General features: G+C 35.2%; 1 protein-coding gene across 1 annotated transcript in view; it reads right to left on the bottom strand.

Annotated features, from left to right (window-relative positions):
• Positions 1-1,048: 1,048 nt before the first annotated feature.
• Positions 1,049-24,114, bottom strand: part of KTN1 (kinectin 1) — a 107,894-nt gene continuing 84,828 nt past the window's right edge. The window contains exons 31-43 of the mRNA XM_034648689.1: positions 22,353-22,555; positions 20,220-20,306; positions 16,853-16,942; positions 13,668-13,748; positions 12,800-12,889; positions 12,577-12,669; positions 11,867-11,938; positions 11,546-11,629; positions 11,306-11,389; positions 8,663-8,746; positions 6,881-6,973; positions 5,703-5,823; positions 1,049-1,526 (exon numbers count right to left, since the gene is read on the bottom strand). Of these exons, the coding sequence (XP_034504580.1) occupies positions 1,522-1,526; positions 5,703-5,823; positions 6,881-6,973; positions 8,663-8,746; positions 11,306-11,389; positions 11,546-11,629; positions 11,867-11,938; positions 12,577-12,669; positions 12,800-12,889; positions 13,668-13,748; positions 16,853-16,942; positions 20,220-20,306; positions 22,353-22,555 (1,187 nt within the window). The 3' untranslated portion in view covers positions 1,049-1,521. The remainder of the gene's footprint in view (positions 1,527-5,702; positions 5,824-6,880; positions 6,974-8,662; positions 8,747-11,305; positions 11,390-11,545; positions 11,630-11,866; positions 11,939-12,576; positions 12,670-12,799; positions 12,890-13,667; positions 13,749-16,852; positions 16,943-20,219; positions 20,307-22,352; positions 22,556-24,114) is intronic.

The following is a 24,114-nucleotide window of genomic DNA, read 5'->3' as shown; positions in this document are numbered from 1 at the left end:
AGATGATGACAATGATGATATGGTATCTGGCCTGAAGATCAACTTTCCAGTGGTTTGCTGAAAGCAGCCAGGTTAAGGCCTGGGGTAGTCCAAATCCTCAAGCCAGTCATCACTGCCCATGAGGAGCCTCTTCAGTTTATCTCTTCATACTTTAGAAATACTCTCTGGTGTACACAGGATGCTCCGAAAAGGCACCACTTCAGATAATTCTCAAACTATAAAAACGAGTTTCATCCATTCATTCATTTCAATACCTGAGCACAAATAAGTGTCAGGCACTTGCTCAGGGCTGGGGAAAAAGCAAAGAACAGAAGAGAGGATTCCTGCCCTCGTGGAACTACTTTCTGATGGGAGGAAGAGGTGTGACCAAGTACATACTGGAGGCTATAAATATTTTAACAAAAATAGGCAGGTGGATAGGGAGGCAGGGGGGATACTGGATGTCAAGAAAGACCTGATGAGAAAGGTGACATTCAAACAGATTTCAAAATGGTGAAGAAGCCAGCCAAGGCTGATATCCAAGACAAGAGAGCTTTAAGCAGCATCATTACTGAAATAGCAGGGAGACTACAGTATGGCCTAACAGGCCCTTTCATACTCAACGGCATAAAACAGCTTTCAGTGGTTAGTTAGCATCTGCAGGGTTCAGTGCTTGCATCAAATTTTTTAATTAATTGAAATATTCTTCAACAAAAAACAACATGTGCAAACTGTGTAACACAGTGCCTGACAAGAAGGACACTAAAAAGTCACCTATTATTGGTTAATAATAGTACATATAAAAGCAGAGCTCTTCCAACTGAAGCTGGAGTAGTGAGTTTAAAAGCTAAATTCTTGCCTCATCCTTTCTGTAGTGCACAGCACTGCTCAACACAGTTCACACCACACGGAGCCACTCAGAAGACCCAGAACTCCCCTTACAGAAGTTGTATGAGCAACAATACGTACCTTACCTTGTCCAGGCACTGCAATTAATAACTGTGTTCTAAATTATGTTGATCTGTACTGCTAATGAGATCTGTTAAAGCGCAATGAAAATTAGAGCAAGTTTGAATAATAAGCATCCCTTTATTTGCTGACGCCATTACAAAAGACGGATTACATTAGCAACAAAAAAGTGTTTTCTTGAAGTCAGAGGCAGTTACTCCCCTAAGTGTTAAGTAAAACAGTGTACATCAGTATTAAAATGTTAAATTTTATATTGTCTTTACCACTTTGATCTTCTGAACAATTTTATTGAGCAAAATAAGATAAAAGATTACATGTTTATTTTATCTTCAGGAATGTAAAGGTCTAATTATTCAAACAGTTTTTATTATAAAACTAAACTCTGAAGGTGTCTACAGAGTTGGCTTTTTTTTCTCTCTTTAAATCAGTAGTCTAACAAGGATTAGAAAAGACAAAACTCTGTTCAGTGTTTCTGACAAAGTAGAAAGGGTGAAAACATAAATAAGGCTTTAATTTGGCAAAATATAATACAATGCCTTCTGTTATCCTTGAATCAACAGTTTCCCAGTTACTTCACTCTGTAAAAAAATCAGAAAGAAAGAAATGCATTTTAAAACAAGAAACAAAAGGCAATCAGAAGACACTTGTCAAACACCAAAAATACATATTCTATTTGATCTCGTACGGTTCTTTCAACTAGGATCAAAGCAATTATACTAATTGTAATCAAAAATAAGAGAGAAATCACAGGATTCAGAGGCTTTTGAGGTGGATTTAAAAATATGAGTGAAAACCTCAGGACCAAACAGAATAATGTGGGGATTTAAAAATACTATTAGGAAATTTAAGAGAACATTGGGAATCCATTTTTATTAGTTCTACTCAAGAAAATATAAAGCTAATAAGGTGAGTAGCACTGAAATTTACAACTCTCCCCCATGAATAAAGTTTCAGACAGAAATTTTCTGAGGTCATGTGAAGCTTTCCAAGTCAGATAAAATTACTGTAAGAAATTAAAGGTGAGTAGCACTGAAATTTACAACTCTCCCCCATGAATAAAGTTTCAGACAGAAATTTTCTGAGGTCATGCGAAGCTTTCCAAGTCAGATAAAATTACTGTAAGAAATTTAAACTTCAAAAGTCATTAGAGAGACTAAAAAGACTTAACCAAAATGCAACATATAAATTCTGACTGGATCCTGGTTTGGGAAAAATAGCTAACAAGATATTTGTGGTATAACTGGGGAACTTGAACATGGGTTTAATAATGGATAATTTTATGTAATTACTGGTTTTGTTCGGATGTGAGAGTGGTACTAGGGATTTATAAGAGAATGCTTTTGTTCTTCAGAGGTGCATACCCAAGTGCTTAGGATAAAATGTCATCTCTGAAAGTAACTTTCAAACAGTCTGACATTAACCAAATACGTATACACATGGAAAGAGATGAAGCAGGTGAAGGACGTGTGAGTGTTGCACTATTCTTTCAACTTTTCTTTATGTGTGAACTTTTTCAAAATAAAAAGTTGAGGGGAAAAGAATGAGAAGGTGAAAAGCAAGTTATCACTGGCTATCACGTTCGCTAATTAAAAACAAGATTAACAGTGGATCAGAAAGTCTACATGGCCCAATGGTACAGGACACTATTAAGTGCTATGTAAACACACCACAGAAAATGAAAACCTGAGCTATGTGGTAGCCAATGTAAAGTGTAGAAATAAAAGCTAGTTTTTACCTGGAACACTAATCCTTATACTTCAACACCACTATAAAAGAACATCTTTCTTTCAGAAACAAGAGACAACTACATCATAAAAAAATTTATCTGTCACATGGAATAGGGAGAGCACATACATACAAAACACACACGCACACAAACCTTCACCTCAATTTTTTCTGGATAACATTTAGAGCCTCTCCAACTCACTACTGACAAAATACCAACTTCAGAAAAAATTCAGAATTGACAACACAAACTCTAAGAGGCTGGCAACAAAGGATTAGACCGAATGAGAAGGAAAAAAAGCAGCAACAAAAAAAGGTTAGGGCACATAATGCCTGAAGTAGAGAAGAAAAATACTAAGAGCTTAGGTGCTGGGCAGAGACCACCTCAATTTAAATCCCAGCTCACCCAGTTACTAGTTGTATGACCTTGGGCAAATTATAGAACTTCTGTGGGTCTGCTGTAAAGGGGGAATAATAATAATAATAACAACAACAACAACACCTACCTACCCACTGCCCTGGGTTGTTGCGAAGATTAAGCAAATGACCACAAGTCAGAAGCCTGCTCAAGCTTAGAAGGGTACTCATAAAGTGACTGCTGTTAAAATTAACCTCCTCCCTCCACAGGATTCCATAAACTGGTTCCAAGGTAAGAGAACCTGAGTGTTATGGTCTGAATGTTTGTGCCCACCCCCTAAATTCATATATTGAAATTCTAACCCCCCAATGTAATGGCATTTGGAAGTGGGGCCTTTGGAAAACTCCACCATCATGAATGGGATTANCTTAGAAGGGTACTCATAAAGTGACTGCTGTTAAAATTAACCTCCTCCCTCCACAGGATTCCATAAACTGGTTCCAAGGTAAGAGAACCTGAGTGTTATGGTCTGAATGTTTGTGCCCACCCCCTAAATTCATATATTGAAATTCTAACCCCCCAATGTAATGGCATTTGGAAGTGGGTGTCCTTCTGAAAGGGACCTCAGAGAGCTCCTGTGCCCCTTCTGCCATGCACAGACTGTCAGATATAAATGTTATTTAAGCCACCCAGTCTATGGGATTTTTATTATAGCAGCCCAAACAGACTAAGATGCTGGAGTAATGAAATCTTCTGATATGGTCAGACATACAGTTTGAACACTTAGAAGACAAGCAAGTATGAAACATAAGGAAAAACAGGTATCTGGAGACAAAAAAAAAAACACACTAAAAAGTACTAGTGTTGCTAGTCCAAAGATTTAAAAAAAAAAAGTATCTTAATTCATACAAAGGAAGGGAAAGGATGACAATCTTCTTTTTGGGGGGATGGGGCATAGAAGATAGATAGGAAGACTTCCAAAAGAAAAAAAAAGGTTAAGGTCTTAGCAATTAAGGATGTAAGATCAATACACATACCCCTACAGCTCACAGAAATGCTGTGTATATTAGGATTTAGAAAAAACCCTAAATTACTGCATTTCATCCCATTTTGCCTTCTAAAAATGGTGTTTCCCTTATCAAATATGTAGAGCATTAAACAATTCATATGTACTTGTGGTATATACTAAAAAGAAGTTTCCCAACATCAGATATTAACCTATTACTTACATTTCAATGATTAAAAAAGCTGTATTTCNCAATACACATACCCCTACAGCTCACAGAAATGCTGTGTATATTAGGATTTAGAAAAAACCCTAAATTACTGCATTTCATCCCATTTTGCCTTCTAAAAATGGTGTTTCCCTTATCAAATATGTAGAGCATTAAACAATTCATATGTACTTGTGGTATATACTAAAAAGAAGTTTCCCAACATCAGATATTAACCTATTACTTACATTTCAATGATTAAACAAGCTGTATTTCTAATTTAATCACCAGGTAGTAGTGGTTTTTTGTTTTTCTCATCCAATATAGGGACTAGTTTTAATAACGTTCACAATAGGGGCACCTGGTTGACTAGGTTGAATGTCAGACTCTTGATTTCAGCTCAGGTTGTGATCTCAGGGTTGTGAGATGGAGCCCTACGTTGGGTTCCGCGCTGAGCGTTGAGCCTGCTTAAGATTCTTGCTCTCCCTCTCCCTCTGTCCCTTCCCACCCCCGCTCCCACAAAAGGAAATAAATAAGTAACTAGTTCACAAGAGGGAGAATATACCGAGCAAGACCCATATGCACCCCAATGTTCATAGCAGCATTGTCCACAATAGCTAAACCGTGGAAGGAGCCGAGATGCCCTTCAACAGATGACTGGATTAAGAAGTTGTGGTCCATATATACAATGGAATATTACTCAGCTATCAGAACGAATTCTCAACATTTGCTGCAACATGGACGGCACTGGAGGAGATAATGCTAAGTGAAATAAGTCAAGCAGAGAAAGACAATTATCATATGATTTCTCTCATCTATGGAACATAAGAACTAGGATGATCGGTAGGGGAAGAAAGGGATAAAGAAAGGGGGGGTAATCAGAAGGGGGAATGAAGCATGAGAGACTGTGGACTATGAGAAACAAACTGAGGGCCTCAGAGGAGAGGGGGGTGGGGGAATGGGATAGACTGGTGATGGGTAGTAAGGAGGGCACATATTGCATGGTGCACTGGGTGTTATATGCAACTAATGGAGCATCGAACTTTACATCAGAAACCAGGGATGTACTGTATGGCGACTAACATAATATAATAAAAAAAGATTAAAAAAAAAACGATGGCTGAAGTTAAAAACTGGGTAATAAACATGTAAAGGGCACAAAGAAGGCTGTGCAAACCAAGGAATCTGTAGGGAGGGGTTCTCACTGCCAATGCCAGTAGAACCTATAGAAGAAAGAGTTCTCACGTGCCTAGTAGACCCTCATCTTCACACAATCCATTCTATCCTTCACATTGCACTGCTGATGCTCAACCACCTTTTCACCTGCCAGATTGGAGGAGTACGTGCAGGGGAGAGAATAAGGTTGAAGACATGGGGGAAAGTTACCAGTGAAGCAGGAAGCAGATTATTTTCTAATTTGGATATGGGAGATAATGTGACAGAAGTTTAACTCTTACCTAATACCTGGTAGTGTTCCTTCTCCTTTGTGAGCTGTTGGTTTACTGCCTGAAGCAACTGCTGTAACTGTGTGACAGTCTGATTTAGACTTACAGACATCGTCTCCTTCTCAGAAGACTCCTAAAGAGAAGATGAAAGTGATGAAAACCTCCAAACATAAGGAAAAGGCATTTGCAACCTAAAACAGGAAATATTTTATTGTTTTAAATCCAAACATGAAAAATCTTGAAAATGACATTAAAATTAACAAAAACCACATACAGAAACAGTGTTTGCTATCTAGTGATACAAACTAGGTTGCACCGAAGAAAGCTATGTTCTGTCACTAAGCCAACAAAGGCAATAATCTAGACCCTGAACAGTAGTTGTAAATCCATTTCTCCTTTCAGAAAAAAAATCTGCCAGATACCAAAGGAGAGCACATTCATATCAGTAAAAATAAGTTCACATATATTGAGCTCTAAGTGGTAGGCAGCACTGCTGTAGGTGTTACACACTATTCTAAGCATTCTATATAGTAACTCATTTACTCCCTTCAACAATCCTACAGGATTGGTACTATTATCATTGCCTTTCACAGATGGGGCAACCAAAGCACACAGAGGCTAAGGAAAGTTGTCCGAAGTCAGACAGCTACTAAGTAGCAGGGTCAGGATTCAAGCACAGGCAGTCTAACAAAGTACACATTCTTTCTTTTTTTTTTTTTTTTAAAGACTTTATTTACTTATTATTAGAGAGAAAGAGTGAGAGAACAAGCGGGAGGAGAGGCAAATGGAGAAGCAGACTCCTCACTGAGCAGGAAGCCCGATGCGGGACTTGATCCCAGGACCCTAGGATTATGACCTGAGCCCAAGGCAGAGGCTTAACCGACTGAGCCACTCACATGTCCCAAAGTCCACATTCTTCAGCAATATACCGTAATACTTCCAATACAAACATTACAATTAATGTAGTATCTCACTAAGCTAAAGTGAAAACAAACATTAATAAAAACCGTGCATTTCAGAGGTAAGATATCTGGAAGAAAAGACAACCTTCAGTAAAAATGCAACATAACTGATGGAAGTACATTACAAAGGCATTTTTTTTAATCAGAGACAGATCTCACACATTTTTATTCTTCATATACTTTACAAGGTAATTAGCCTAGAGATTTGGGGTAAAAGAAAATGCATACCATTTCTGGGGAAACATCACTATTCTCAATAACAGTAGTGTCTCCAGCAGCTTTTACTATTTTTGACTGGATAAGATCCAGTGACTGTTGAGCCTGTAAGGAAAGCAATATGGTAGCCTCTAAATACAACAATGGAGTATTATAAGGGAAAAAATGAGTGATTTTCTTACATATTTTGTACAAGATTAAAGCTCATCTCAAAATACAATGGACAGGCAATATATTCGGTTTTTTTCTCCAAAATGAAAACAGTTTCCTCCCAGACCAGATTATAAAAACATATGCTGTTTTAATAAGTTCAAACAATAGAGAAACTGTATAAAGAAATTAAAAGAAGAAATAACCACAGTTGATATTTACATTAACATTTGTCTAGCTCAAGCATCAGCCAAATCGGGCCATAGCCTGTTTTTGTATAGTGCACAAGCTAAGAGTGGTTTTTACATTTTTAAAGTGTTGTGTTAAACACACACACAAAGAAGGGTATGTGAGAGAAACCATATATGCCCCATAAATCCTAAATAGTGGCTTTGCTCTGACCCTCTTGTTTAGATCCCTCTTGTATACATAAATGTGCTAACAGAAAATTTGGGCAGAAAATTTCATATAAATGGGCTTTTAACATACCTGCTATTTTACACTTGCTTGTTTTACAAAGTATTTTGTTAACTTTTTATATCAGTAAATATTTATGTGCATTTCTAATCCAAGTGTTGCACAGTATTTGTGGTCTACAGATATGGGGCAGTTCACTGTCTTCTAACTGTTGCATTAGCAATCATAAATAAGACAGCAAATACATATCTTTGAGCACCTGTTTAATATCCTTACTACCTGCGAGACGAAACTGCTAGGCTAAAACTGCATGTTTTATATTTTGATCAAGAAGTCAGAAATTAAAATTACCTATCAAAGATAAGTCAGATTGCTCATCCTTAACAATGTCTCACGAATCTACATTTGAGCTCTGAAACAAACATCCTGAGCTCACATTTTATCTACTGGTAACAGTAACACCAAAATAATCTGAAGCAATTCTGGATTCCTACACTTATTTTTTCATCATGCTAAATGTACTCTTCACGGATTCCTAGACTTTTACATAACAATCAGAAGCTATATCATACAAAACAAACAAAAATATTTCTTTCAACTTTTAAAAAAGTGACAGATTTGTTTTGGTAATGACTCCCACAAATACAACCTTAGCTCTAAAGCAGCTCTGATATAAGCATATGTGACCTGCACTATTAAAAATATCTAAAACCAGAATTGTAAATAACTTGCTATCCTAATGTAGAGAGCAAGAAATGTAATCTTAAAAACTCCCTATTTACATATGAGATTAAGAAAGTGTATTTCCACAAAGAAATAAATGAAAGGAACAAATTTCTGAAACATCAGAGATCTACACATTTTGGATCTATAAAAATCAAAAGAAACATACTTTGTAAAACTACATAAGAAAATCCCAACAAAACAATATATGGATGTAACCAAATTTTTAAAAAAGAGTACCTTCAGTTACATTTAAAACTTAATCTATACTTTATAAAGCAATTACTTATATAAGTGTGTTGAAATAAAAAAGCAAATTAACAATAATTGAAAAAAAGCCAAAAAGTTTAGTTCCAAAAAGGCAACTGTAGAACAAACAGCTTAAATCTCTAAACACATTTATATGTACAAAAACTAAATCCAGAATTAGCAGTATGTTTACTTAAGAATCAAGCCACAACATAGCATGATGATATGGCATCTTCAAGACAAGCAATGTCTTACCTTATGCAAGTCACCAGCTACCTTCTGTCTTTCACTTTGTTCAGTTCTAAGCTTTGTGAGTGTTTCATTTAACTGTGTCTTTAACTGTAAAAATAAAGGAACACCACAATTAACTTAATCTGCATCCTTCTTTGATTGCGTTGAGACCTCTTGAAGAATGAATGAGAAAGAATGGGATGGCTAACAGTTACTATGCACAGTGGATTAGCCAGTATGCCACACCAGATGTATAGAAAAGCTAAGCAGTGCAGGTCCCCATCTGGAAAGCTAAATGTAAGAAATGCTACAGAAACAAACGAGGGTTCAGAGTAGAAAACTGTAAACGTAAAAATAAAACCATCACATTCCAGTAAAGTGCCTTTTAAAAGTATTACTATTCACTATCCATAAAGTACTTCATTCATATTTAAATTAAATTAAAAGGCAAGTAGCCAGAAATTTTACTGATTAGTTTTTTAAGGCCTTCTGACCTATACAGTTAAGAGTCAATTGTGTAGTATTTTAAAAGACATTGAATGGAAGATTACAAATCCAGTAAAATGAAAACTTCAAAAATTTAAATGTTGATCATCCTTTAAAACATCACTAAAGAGATTGGTGCAAGAGCACACAGGCCTAATTATACAATAAGCGATGTCTTAAGATACACTTCTCAAGAACCACTTTGTCCAAACAGTCGTAAAGTTCTCTAAACTCTAGTGCCAATATACAATACCTCTTCTCATGTTAAATGCTCCAATTAAATATGAATGAGGAAAATGGACTACACTGACAACAAATAACTTTCTTATTAAACTCATCAAGTTAATTGATTTTGCCTCACACCAATAGGCATAACATCCCAAACAGTTTCTAGGAGATCCAAAAGGGAGAAATGTAAGATACTAACCTTTCAAACTGAAGAAAGAATTAGTAAGGGACACTCCATTTGGAAATTTTATTTGGGGAACTCTATCTAAATACCCAAATGCTTAGTTTCTGCTCTTTCACTTAACTATATAGTACATCAGAGAATTATTCCTTTGGTTCCCAAACATACAATGTATGTATAAGTAAACAAAATTATTTTATCTTAAAATGTGGCAACATGGGGCGCCTGGGTGGCACAGCGGTTAAGCGTCTGCCTTCGGCTCAGGGCGTGATCCCGGCGTTGTGGGATCGAGCCCCACATCAGGCTCCTCTGCTATGAGCCTGCTTCTATCTTTCCCACTCCCCCTACTTGTGTTCCCTCTCTCACTGGCTGTCTCTATCTCTGTCAAATAAATAAAAATAAAATCTTTAAAAAAAAAATGTGGCAACAGTCATCCTGAGCAAACAAACAAAGACTAAAATAAAGATTACGAATTCAAGGCAAAAATAAGAAACAAGAACCATTTAAAATGGCCCCTTAACGTAGAGAGGCAAAAATACAAAGAGAACATTAGGCTGAACTCAACCATAATCCTTTGGGTTTGATGCTACTGTTGGAGTCAGCTACCAAGCATCAAAGTTAAAAGTAAAATCTCCAACAACTGTAGTTAAAAATGATTTTTTAAAAACACATTATAGAGTAAGGCTTATGGCTTATAGCTATGGCATAATCACAGTCCTGATCTGTGCAATATATAGCAAGCGTATGTATAAAATTAGTCACACGCAGCAGTGGGAATGATTCAATTAAATAAAATGAAGATAAGTAAAACCAAAATTTTATTTCAAAAATAAAGAGGGTGGGCTCTATGTGTACTTTTCAAAGAGCCCTACCTTGAAAACTCATTCCCATAAATCACTGCCATAACACAGAAGACCAACCACAAATGAGTGAGTTAAGAAGTTTTCTCTGATACACACAGCAGAAAAAAGTTCCAGAACAGGGAGGGTTAACTTGGGATAAGGAGAAAACAAACTATAATCTTCCTAGTTTATTCAGATACTTTCAATTTAGTCATGTGTTATAACAATTTCTCAGTCACAGAAAGACAAAATGATTGCTTGAAACATACGACAAGATAGTCATATTTATCTAGCAGCTAAGCTTGCCAGAATCAGTGTAAATTTACAGAAAATCTAAGAATGGGAGAATACCTTAGTTATCTTTAAGTCTACAGTTTTAGAATTACCATGTTCTAAATGTTTTATGTTGATGATAAAGAATTTCACAAGCTTTTTGTTATTTATAATCTATAGAAAGACCAGTTAAAATAAGAAGCTGGAATGAATTATTGCCCTTGAATGAAGAATACATATCTTCAACCTTCAATAATCTCCTTCCAGGTTAGAAAACAAGAGGTCCAGTTAACTATAACTCTAAGAAGACAATCTTCACAATTCAGCCAATCTTTACCTATTTATTTCACTTCTTTATTCACTGAAAATAATGCTGCCCAAAGAATTAGGTTTTATAAAACATGAATTTTTTTCTGGAAAAGAGTTGCAAGCCAAACATGCCATTGTTAGGAGCTAAGAAAAGAAGGATCGTCTTAGGAGTCAAGAAAAGAAAGATCATCTTAAGAGTCATCAGAATACGAAGATTATCTTAAACTTACAAAAATGCCAAGCTAAAGATGTTATTAGCAAGGAGAAAAAGTTTGGATGGTTTCTCCACATGTCAACACAAGTGTTTTCAGAGCCTACTTGATACCCAGTGGAGAACAAGCTTCTTACCAAATTTAGCTCTTCATTCTGTCTTACTGCTTCAGAATATGAATCATCAAGTTTTTTCTGCAATTCAGTCAACAGATCTTTCAGCTGCAATGAAGTTTAGAGTTTAAGATTGATCTTATGATATCCCATGTTTTGTACGCTACTTGGAAGCTCTGCCACAAACAACTTACACTGAAATATTTTATCACTATTATAAACTTAATTTAAATTGAGAAGCAAGGTCAAAAAAATTCTAAGTACCTCTCTGACTTCTGTAACATAGGTAGATCGTTCAATTTCTGCCTTTTCTAGTTCCATTTCCAAATGCTCTCGTTCTCTTCTCAGCTAGCAATGCAACAAAGAAGGAGAAGTTAACACATTTAAGAATTCCTTTCATGATGCTCCCCCACAATGGAAAGTTATGACACTTACAAATATAACACAGTATCATCTCAAACACTACCCAAGATATTCTTAAAAGCATACCAACTGCATCATTAAAGAAATTTCAAAACACAGACCTTAAGACAACACTTAATGCTAAAAATCAGTCCACAGGTTATAAGTGATGAAATAACATACATTTTCAATATCTTTATTTTCTCTTCTTAATCTCTCTAGCTCTTGTTCTGAAGATGTGAATGACAACTGCATCTGAAATGTGAAACAATTATATGACCAAGTAAATCAAGGATATAGAGCTTCTATCTTGTAGAATTTTAATCAGACACTTTAGAGGTTTTGAAATGCATCTCATTTTAAAGCCATACTGAATTTTAAAAGACCTTGAAAATGAGAGCATGACATTTAACTTGTCGCTATACAAAGGTGACTACCACACAGGTGACACTCTTTAACATAGCCAAGTAAATGGGAGAAAAATTAGGGATGCACAAGAATATTCAGAACACATGAACAGAAGGAATCATTAACTTTTTCTTGAATACTATATCATGGGTCACATATCAACATTGCAAAGCGTGTTATGAACCCCAAATTCTTTGCCTTATTTTATCACATAGTAGTTCTACAACTTCCAAAGCACTTTACATTCTAGGTCACTACCTTTCAGTCATACTCTAAACCACTGGTTCTCAAATTAGGGTGGGCATTAGAACCAGTTGTGGAACCTCTTTAAAACACAGACTGCTGTCCCCACAGAGTTTCAGATTCAGAAAAATCTCAGGTGAGGCCCAAGAATGAGCATTTCTAACAAGTTTCCAGGTTACTGATGCTGCTGATCCAGGGTCCACACTCTCTGAGAACTACTTGCTCTGTGCTTTTTTAGATACCTGTTTAATAGTCTTCTGTGATTCATCGACCTTAACTTTCCATTTATTTTCTTCTTGCTCCACACTTCTCTGTAGCTTCTGTAAAATTCCTTCCTATGGGCAAAAAGTAAAGTTGTTTTGAAAAATTCATGTTCTAATGACAAGATAAACTATTTAATCCACTAAGGAATAAGTTAATAATTTAAAAATAAAACCAAAATATAGATTTAAAATCATTTCCTACTGTTTCTGCTAGGACGGATTTATATTTTTCACACTCGAGCTGTAACAATATGTGCATTTCATCAGCTTCTTTCAACTTGTGCTCTAGAACCTATAAAGAATGAAATAAAGAAAAATTCTCTAGTTTTACCAGTTTCGTGTGCTTCAAATTTGTTGCAGTATTTAATGGTATATTATGACAAATGGTTTCTGTTTTATAGTGAGACACTACATTTCAAACTTTCTTAAGTAACAATCAAGTTCAATGACCTTTCTGGTCATTCAGTCTTTACTAATAAAACTCCCTGAGTCTGATTACTACAAAATACATCATACAATTTATAATAAATAGGCTTATCACTCTTTAGCAGGATGGTAAAAATCAAAGCAGAACCACATGTGAAGTCAAGTCACAACACCTATGCTACACACACGGAAAAAGAGGATTTTATTCATGCCAGTTGAGATACAAAAAAATTTTCCAAATTTCAGCAAAGATAAAAACACATCTAGATTCTGAACACTCTTAATGATATATTTGGGGATACTTTAGCAAATCAGTCAGTTTCTACCTACCCACCTCAACTGATCTTTACTTTTTAAACCCAGGCTAAAAAGAGAGTAAGAGATAGTTAAATATACAGTTTTAGAAATGATTATGATACAGAGTTAAAGAAACAGCAAACATTAGCTTTGTATACTTATCAAATGCAATGGAGATTTGTAGCATTTCTATCAAAATTTATTCAAAAGGAAATCACCTTCTTATACTTTCTCAAAAGGTCATTATTCTACTTATAATATATACTTCATCTTTCCAAGCTCATAAAGACGAATTGTGATTCTTCCACATCTGGTTACAACACAGATACTTCATTTCTTGAACTAACCTTAACCTCCTCTGAACCTGAAGTTTCAGCCACACATTCTTGTGCCTTCTTTTCAAATCCATGCAACCATTCACTATAACTCTGTAAAAAAGAAAAGATAACCAATTTCCAAAAATATCTAAATGAAATAGGTAAAACATTTGAAACAAGCAAATTAGATGAATATGAAAAAAACCTACAGACTAAATGTATACTATTAAAATCCTACTTAGCTTCAAATACTGCAATTCAATAAAAGTTAAAAGTCAGCTGAAAAGCTGATTTAGTTGCTTAAAGTCTGTAAACATTCCTCTAGGTCATATAGTTTAGATCTCTCCTATACTGGTTTGCTTAGCACAAAAGCAAAAGGAAACAGTAAAAAGATTTTACTTCATACTTCATGTATAAAATTCATTTTGTATCTACTGATTATATTAACTTAAGAATAAATTTAATTAACACTGTTTTATTATCATAAATTATTCCTTCACATTTTTAAAAACCTAAAAATGCTACACTTTAAGTAGCAGAGTCAATATATTTCTCAAATAAGAGACTACATGCAGAAATACTCAAGTTTTAACAAGTGGATGAACAAAAGCCAAATATCATCACCCAAGTCTTATGGTGATTTATAAATATTTATAGTGTCAAAAACTATACGCCTATTGAGGGTAATACTGCTTTTAAGAATGAGTCTGTTACACTAAGAATTTTTCACGCTGCTCATCTTACCCAGTCTTTAAAGAATAGATATTATAAATCACTAACTCAATACTGCCAAATAAATCAATCCCCCAAATTTATTTCCATTAAGTAACAAAATTAAAAGCAGGAATAAAGAAATAAAAACAGGTCATGGCCACAAAAGAAAAAATATGAAATAGATAAATGGCAATGCCTTTTTCTAGGCTTCATGTATGACCAGCACTAGAACTAACGTTATATCCTTAAGTCTGTCCAGTATAAGTTGGCTCATCAGTTGAACCCATAGCAGTATTTTCTATAGTGATCAAACCTGAATGTAGCCCCAACAGTTACAAAGCTAACAAAAGAATTGTTGCTTCTTGTATAATAAGTTAAAAGTAGTCTGTGTGTGGATATAACCTGAGAGCAACAGCTAAACTTAGACTACACATAAAACAGGCTATTAAGTTTACTTATACCACACCTAGTACCCACAGAAAGAAGAGGCAAGAGCTCCTTGAAGATACAGCGGATTCCAAGTTTGGGGCAGAAAATGTAAACGATAAATCAGAAACATCTTGTCGTACCACAAAGCAAAGAAGCTATAAGAGTTCAGCAGTGCTCTGTCAAAAAGGACTTGACAGCCAGCCTAAATACATTCCAATAGACCAAAGAAAGACAAGCAGACATTTACAGACCTCATGACAGAAGTGCACAACACTGCCATAAAGAAGTCTTGCCCCACTCCATCCTACCTCTAAACTACTGAACGTGAATCTCATCAGGCCTCTGCTGATTACCAATTTATGGGATATAAAAAGGACAGAGAACACACTGACACCACAGGGATGCAGTTAGTTAAATCCAGATTGGGGAATTTCACATGAAACCACTAGGTTTAAAAAAAGGGGGGGTGGCACAGCTGGTTAAGCATCTGACTTGATTTCAGCTCAGGTCATGATCTCTCGGTCATGAGATTGAGCATCACATCCGGCTTCACGGTGGGTATGGAGCCTGCTTAAATTCATTCTCTCCCTCTCCAAAAAACCAAACCAAACCAAACCAAACCAAAATTGGGGGGGGGGGGTTTGCTGACGTATAGGAGGAGATCCATGGAATCAAAAGGATCTAAGAGACACCTCAAACCAATCATATATTGACCTTAGGTCCTGATTACAACAAACTACAGCAAGTGGTTGTTATTTCATTAAAACTGAAAATTTATGACAAATGGGAGAAATGCATTGACAAAATGTATGAAATTAAGTATTTTTAATGTGACATTTAAAGGAATCCTTATCTTTTAGAAATACATACTAAAATAATTACAGATGAAATGCTCTGATGTTTGACTTCCTTCAAAATAGTCTAGGAAGTACACGAAAGGAAGTAAAACAAGACTGTGTACTCATGTATGGGGTACATCAGGCTCACGATACTATTCTCTACTTCTGAGTGTTCATGCAATTTTCCATTAAAATAAAATTTTAAAGAAAGACCTACAACACAATTTTAGGAAACTACATACACTTTCACCGGCTTTCTCTGCCCTCAAATATTCACTGTAATTAATTCTCTGAATCAAAGCAACTTTTCTCTCTCACTTAACCTCAAGTAAAGCAAGCTATTCTGTATTATCCTCAAGCCTTTCTTCAAAGAAGTTAACAGGTGACCAAAATCTTGAGCTTTGAAATGAAAAATGCCTTGTTCAAAGTATTAAACACATTTAATTTAAAAATAAAGTGTTCCTAAAACTAGAAGCAATCATTCAAAATTAAGTTTTACTTTGGGGAGCCTGGGTGGCTCAGTCAGTTAAGTGTCCAACTCCTGACCTTGGCTCAGGTCTTGATCTCACCACCGTGAGTTCAAGCCCCATGTTGGGTTCCATACCCAATGTGGAGCCCACTTAAACACATACATAAAAAATAAATATATAAATACATAAAGTTAAAATAAAATAATAAAATTAAGCTGTTTTGAATAAAGTTATTAAAAATATAACTGGTTTATTAAACATTAAGAAATATGTCTTCCCCAAATACGTTTATGCTCCTCTAAATAATATATATTATGTACATTTTATAGCATACAACAAAAGTATCAGTTGAATAAACAGAAATGAGTTGCTTTGGTTTTTTTTAGAAGATTTTATTTATTCATTGACAGAGAGAGAGACAGCCAGCGAAAAAGGGAACACAAGCAGGGGGAGTGGGAGAGGAAGAAGCAGGCTCCCAGCAATGCAGGGAGCCTGACATGGGGCTCGATCCCAGGACCCTGGGATCACGCCCTGAGCCGAAGGCAGACACTTAACAACTGAGCGACCCAGGCGTCCCTAAACAAAAATGAGTTCTGAACCAAGTTCTTTATCTTACCTACTCAAAAGGACTCTGTGTTAAAAACAGAAAAGATTAAGGAATAGATGTACTTCTAAATCAAGTGTAGAATGCAAATCTGCTATTTACAACTTCCTTAAACAATGATAAAGAGGACTTGTTTAAAGAAATATAAATCAATCTTACCAAATCAGGAGGAACAGACACCTTCGGAAATAATTTTTTGAGAACTTCTTTAGCTTCTAATTCAATAGCTTCCACATGTTGCTGTCTTTCCTAAAGCAGAAAATGAACTGTCAAACTTACAAGATGATAAAAATTTTTAAAAAGTCTCTCAAGCTCTAAGGGAGGAAAAAGTCACAGTATTTTAAAAATACATCTTAATACTGACAAAAGCTAAAATTTCTTATTTTAAAACATTAAAATGCTTCCATAAGAAAAAATCTGCAAAATCTCTAAAGCATCCTAAATAACAACGTCTTAAGCTAATCAAGCCAAGGCAGTATCTGATAATATGGACATTTTCCTTGCTGTTAGAAATCAAGTGATTTGCCCTTTTTTAAAAACAATTCAAAAAACAAACAAGAAGAAATAAATTAAAAATACACTTCCTACAGCTAAAACTTAAAACTACATGCAAAAAATATGCACCTGGGCAACATAACTGAAGCTTATTAGCTGGCAACTCTCTATAAAAAAAATGCATCACTGATGGACTATAACACCATGGGATTAAAATGGCAACTTTCACATTTCCAGCTTCAAAGTCAAGTGAAGTTACAAAGAGAAAAAAAGGGCCACCAAAATTTGATGGGTGGTACATATGGGAAAAAACAGGAACGAAAACGGATGGCAATTAATTCACCAATATCAAGCATCAATAAGGCTAATTCTGACACTTATAGGGACTCTGTCAGCTGTAAATATAAAGGTATTACAAATGTATGTCTAAATTTGGTGATTTTAAAACCAACTATAATGGATATCTATTATTAACTCAAAACCATGGTTTGTCAAAATTAGGGTAATGACTTGATCACACACAAAATAAAAATCTAACAAACTACCTCTACAAAATCAAAAAAAATGACACCCAAAAAATGCACATCTAAACCGAGCCAAGAAAAAAAACACTTGTGAAGTTCAACAGGTGACAAGAAGGCAAGCGAGCTAGCAACATCTCAACCCTACCTTTCCTGCACCATTTAGATGTGACTTTTGAAATCCATTACTGATTTAAGATGCATACACATCAATTTAGAAAACCTAAATAACATGAAAATCTAAAATTACACAATAAAAAGCTAGAGATTCATCACATTCTGTACACACACACAAAACTTTATCCAAGATTAGTGGCAGTATTTTACTAGATGTTTAAATGGAGTATTTTCAGTGATTCAAAGGTCCACTATTTTTCAGAAATACACCCATCTAACTGCATAAGATACATTCACTCAAGGAAAACGATTAACTGCTAATTCATTTAATTCACAATTAAGAGGTCATTTTTATCATCTGACCATAAAAGCGTCGAACAATCACTAAAGAAAAACAGGAAGAAAGCACTGTGCAACAACTTTGTGCAACAAAGTTTTTTGGAAAACTTTCCAAGGGAAAAAGAATCTAAGTAAAAGATAAGTGTCTAATTCATAACAAGAAGCAGAAAAATGAGAAGTTAATTTTGATTTATACTAATTTTGCTAAAAAGTTTCCATCTGATATAGTTCAGTTGTGGGCAGCAATTTCCATTCCACTTTAATACCTGGAAAAGACTAATATTGAAAATTGCTATTTATATCTAAGTGTAATATTTATGAAGTATCTTTCACGTGAACCTATCACTTACAGTAGCTCTAGAATATTTACTACTTTAAAGATAATCCTGAAAAAGCAGTGTATGACCCTCTCTTACATTTCAGACAAAGTTATTGTTACTTATTTCTATCATCCAAAACACTAAAGGAGTTCTACATAGGCCTTTCTCCTTCTAGCATAACTTGTGGTTCTGAGTCAATCAGTCAACATCACTTTACACCTAGGCTATCTGAAAACAGTCTATATTCCATTAAAATAGAGAATGACCGTAAATTCTTTTCTAGGCAAGAAGCCACCATGCATTTGATGTTGAGTTTTGAAATAAGGGTCAATTTTTATACTCATCACCAAGCACATGATGAAACATGGATAAAATCTAGTTCTCTTTTGGAAACAATACGCGAAAATGCCTAGAACAGTGGCCTATAATTTCTTGCAGGAACGGCATGATATTAAGAGATTCGCACTTCCCAGAAACCCAGTCTCATGAACAAAATAAAAGTTACTAGGCCGGTGTTAACAGTGAAAAACAAAGTAACAGTAACAACCAGAAACTACACCAGAACCCCCACTGACTGCAGCCACTCACAATAAAATAGTAATGTTCTACCTGGCCTTGCTTATTCTTTTCCCTGGCCTAGAACTCTCTAGTCCCAGGATCTGCCAGCTGTCTCAAATTTAGGTTTTAGTGAAAATTAAGGCAGGTGAATAGGTACAGAAGTAAATACAAATCTATTACACTAGAGAAAAAATAACAACATATACTTGATTAAAAAAAATTTTATAGAAACTATTCTACTTAAAAAAAGTCCTTCAAATGTCATTAAGACCTAGATTTAAAATTCAACAGATTACCATGGTCCACAAAAAAACTTACAGAATGCTCAACTAAATCACATAATTAGCTTTATTAACCCATCTACAAAATTCGATACTCCCACGCCACATTTATTCTTGGTAGAATTTTTCAAAATGCTTGACTGAACTGGTACACTCATTTGTCTCCATCTTTAAAAACAACTCTTCTGAATTATTAGTCATTAGAATCTTCAAACCCATGGAACAACTTCTACTCATGGAGAATATGTTTTATTGTTTTGAAGACAGAAGAAGCTGTATGTTTCAGGAGTACTTTACATAGGTCAAGAGAATTATCCCTTCTATTAATATTCCACACTAAACATAACACATGCCTCATTACTGTCCAGCCATTTCAAAACCTGAAGTTTAATTTTAACTCCATCTCTTCTAAGGAACAACCCAGAATTGATCCCTTCCCTGTACTTAACACTTTGATCATCTTCTACCTTGTGAGAATGATCTTGGTGTGCCCCGAAGAACCCAGTAGAATTCGTGTACATCTAGGTATTCAAATGTGTTTGTTAATTCAGTTAGATTTTTGGGGGTCAGGGTTTTTACCAAAGTGCCCTTAACCAACCCATGAGGCATACAGTGACAAGAGCTTACGCGGGTAGCACAGGTCTCCTGAGATTCTTCAGCTTAAAGCAGTAATCACCAAAGCTCAAACAATCAGGTAATCACAACAAACTGCATGCTCAAAATTAAAGCTTCAAAGAGTAGATGAAAAAAGCAGAGATGACAGAGATGATAAATGTGGATGATAAGGAGATTTTATATTTAAATTGCAGTAAAATTAAATGCTTTAGTCTGATTTTAACTCAAGCTGCAGATTTTCTCTGTTCAGTGGATTGCTTCTAGGAGTTAGCATTACAACCTTGGAAGTCTTGTTCACTTTGTCCTGCAGCATTTTTTCAGTTGATGCCAATGCTTCCATTGCTTCCCAGTTTTTCTCCCGAAGGTCCTAATCATTTTTAGAAAGAATGATTTCAGTTTATCCATTATTGAAAGATTTTTGCTTTTTACTTCATCAGTATTTTGCACTGCATTTAAATGCTGGTTACTGCAAAATTATTTCAATGGGAAATATGTATATTAGCAAAAAAATAAAAAGCAATGTTTAGAAGTCTGAATGAAAAAATAAAGATGCCCACTTCCCATGTTTTAGTATACACACCAGATATGCCAGCTATAGAGTAATTACTGTGCACATGTGACAAAGAAGAAAGCATTCAAAAGTAAACACACAAACCAAGATAAAAATATGATTTCAGGTACACCAAATATTAGGGGATTAAGGACGGGGCAAATACAAAAGTACTGCAAAAAGCTTTACATGTGATTCTTAAACAAGGCCCATGATCACGCAGACATTCCACTGCAGCATAACATATTTTCTTCTAAACAGGTTTTATTGAATTAACGCATTTCAAGTCTACCTCGGAATAAAAGAGTCACTCCCGGTGCTTGCCCATCTTTTTTGGCATGGTCAAATGTGTATGCCATAAAGCAACCTGACATGAATGTATCAGCTACTTGATTGAGGCTGAAAACAGGGAGGCTGGAAAGCTATAAACCACATTCTCTTAGAAGAGAAACAGAAGTCATAGGAAACTGAGCTCTGAAAGATCTATTTTAACAGCATTTCATTAGCAAATACCAGTAAGGACAATCTGCTATATTTGTCTTTCTTCAATTTAGAAATCTAAACATTAGATTAAAAACAAATAAAAAGCCAATAATCACCATTTACTGAATGCTTACTTATGTGCCCAACACTGAACCTGGTGCTTCCCATAAATTCTCATTAATCCTCACAACAACCCTAAGAGGTGTTTACTCCCATTTTATAGATGGGGAAACCACAGCTGGGGTAGGTTAAGAAATTTGGCCAAATGTACACAGCCAGGGAGGTGGCCTAACTAGAATGGACTGACTCCGCAATCTGCTGGCTCTTTTCACACACTTCAATGCCTGCAGCGATGCTGCTGCATTAGACTGGTATTACTACATCCTTCTTATCTCAGAATCCGGATAATAAAACACAGTTGTTAGCAGTATATTGGCAAATTCACCTCAGGTTTCGTGAATAGCGATGCTGTTAGTGATGTTAAACAAACATACAAAGGGCAATTCACATACCTAATTTTGACAAACTCAGGGGTGCAAGTACATGTCAACTTGTTAAATTAACAAATTAATGCAAACTTTGAAAAATTAAACCTTCATTAGAAAACACGTACGAATTTCCTACCAATATCCCCTTAAGAGATTTCAGTAACATTTTTAACCTTGCTTAAGTCTTAGCAATCGTACTTTTGTGTGCAAAAATTCCTTCTCTAGCAAGAATATTTGGATTATTTAGATTCTACTTACAGGTGTCACCTTCTAGTCAGAATTTAAGAAAATCACCTAAATTCACTATTTGTCTATTCAATGAAAGTATTAAGACTTAAATTTCTTAGGGCTCTATCCCTTCCCATTCTAGTATAAATGTATTCAGGTTCTGAGGTCCCTAACATGCTTAACTACCAAAATTTGAACCACCTCTCATTTTAAAAAAGGAGGTTCCAGAAGGCCCTGAAAGACTAGGTTTCAATACTGGGTTACCTTTAGTTTACAAAATGGCTAGCCCAGTCAAATTAAAAGGAGATGACACTGATTTTAAAATACTGAGATGAAAAATAATTTTTTCAAATAAAAGTTCAACAGAAACTTGGTTGTGTTTTAAAAAAATAAAAAATCTGAAGCTATAATAATTATAGTTTCAATATCTAAAATGATAATTAGAAGTATACAAATTAAGTCTTTTCATTTATTCATTAAAATCTGTTCTCCAATAAAATGATTACTCTAATAATCCTCCCAAAAAAGGTACACACAAAACAGTACTTTCTTATAAATATTAAGAAGAAAACTAAGTAAAAGTAAATTTTTAAAAAATGGTGAAGCATGGTATTTCAGTGAAGTAATAAAAAGAAAAGCTTTATTCTGACAAAGATTTGCTTACATTGTTTTTCTTCCTCTGGTGTTCAACAGCCTCCTTCAAAGAATCTAACTCATTCTGAAGACCAGTTATTTCCTTCTCTCTTTCTGAAATTCTAAACCAGAACATGAATACACATAGCAACATTGTAGGTAAACAGTGAACATGGTTATTTATTACTACAAAATAAAAACAGCAAACAGATGATGCTTTGTAAAATGTATTAACTTAATAGGCAAACTCTCTTAAGCTTAGCTATTAACCGTCACCATAGAAAACCTATTTGTGAGGCATTCTTATTTTCAAACAACATGGCATGCTGATATTTGTGCTCAAGAGAAATCATCCCCTTAAGAAACAGTTCATGAATATATGAACTGCTGCAGTTACAGTTGTTTCTACTTTTACCTGTGGCAGGGAAGTAGCTATTTTCAGAAGAGTGAAAACTGATGTAGATGCATTCCCTTCAATATTTTCCCCAAAAGGTAATGAAATCAATTATGACTTTCTTTAAATGGCTAACCCACAACAAAAGTATGATATTAATGGGAGGCAGGTATCATTATCTCCATAACATTCTCAGGATTAACGTTTTTCTAATTCTAATACATTAGTTAATTGCCAGAAATACAGAAAGCAATGGCAAAGAGTCACAATTCGATTCTATTATAGTTGAGAGAAGCTTGGGTAGAAAGTTAAATTACAAACAGCCTTTCCTTAAGAATAAGGCTCTATATAAGAGGCTGGCAAATCAGGGTGGGCCCAAACCACAGTCTTTTTTGTCTGGCCCTCGAGCCAAGAGCTGACTTTATGCTTTTAAAGAATTGTTTGGGGGGGGGCGGGATACGAACCAGAACTCTGTGGCCCACAAAGCCTAAAATATTCACTACAAGCCATTTACAGAAAAAGTTTGCTGACTTTTGCTCTATACAAACTCCAGACTCAACTTATGAGTAAATAATTCTTTACTAGTAAACCAACAACCTTGTAAACGAGTCAAGATGAAAAGAATAATTACATTTTCCACCTAATACACTTAATGTAGTTGACATCTAGAATGTTCAAACTTAGCCGAAATGACCTTAAATATACCCTCTTAGAGAAAACTACAAGCCAACAATGAAAGAAAAATGCTTCAGTAAAAAAAAAAAAAAGTCTCCCTAAGGGGCACGTGGGTGGCTCAGCTGGTTAAGCATCTGACTCTGGGTTTCAGCTCTGGTCATTATCTCAGGATCTTGAGATCAGGCCCTGCATCAGCTCAGAGGGGAGTCTGCTTTTCTCCCCCTCTCTCTGCCCCCCTCCTTTTCGAGCTCTCTCTAAAATAAAAAAATAAATCTTCACCCCACCCCCCCAAAAAAAAGTATCTAAAAGAAAGCAACCATAGGAGTGCCTGGGTGGCTCAGTCAGTTAAGCATCTGACTCTGATTTCAGCTCAGATCACAATCTCAGGGCCATGAGATTGTGCATGGGGCTCAAGGCTGGACGTGGAGACTGCATGGGATTCCCTCTCCCTCTGTACCTACCCTCTCTCAGTTCATTCTCTTAAAGGAAAAAAAATTAATAATAATAATAGTAATAATATTTTTTAAAAAGCAAGCAACTATAGAGTTTTTTTTTTTTTAAACGCAGAAGCAGAAACTTATTTGCATCATTCAATTCCACAATGATACCAGAAGGGTGACTCAGATAAGGTAAGTAAGTAAAGCCTTAAATTTCTATTTTAACTTTACTAGATGTTTTCTAAATGCCTAAAAACCTCAAAATTTCCCTCAACAAAACCCCAAAA

Source organism: Ailuropoda melanoleuca, chromosome 20, assembly GCF_002007445.2.
Source record: "Ailuropoda melanoleuca isolate Jingjing chromosome 20, ASM200744v2, whole genome shotgun sequence".
Lineage (NCBI taxonomy): Eukaryota > Metazoa > Chordata > Mammalia > Carnivora > Ursidae > Ailuropoda > Ailuropoda melanoleuca.
The sequence above is the reverse complement of the archived record's forward strand: the minus strand, read 5'-3'. Positions and strand labels throughout refer to the sequence as shown.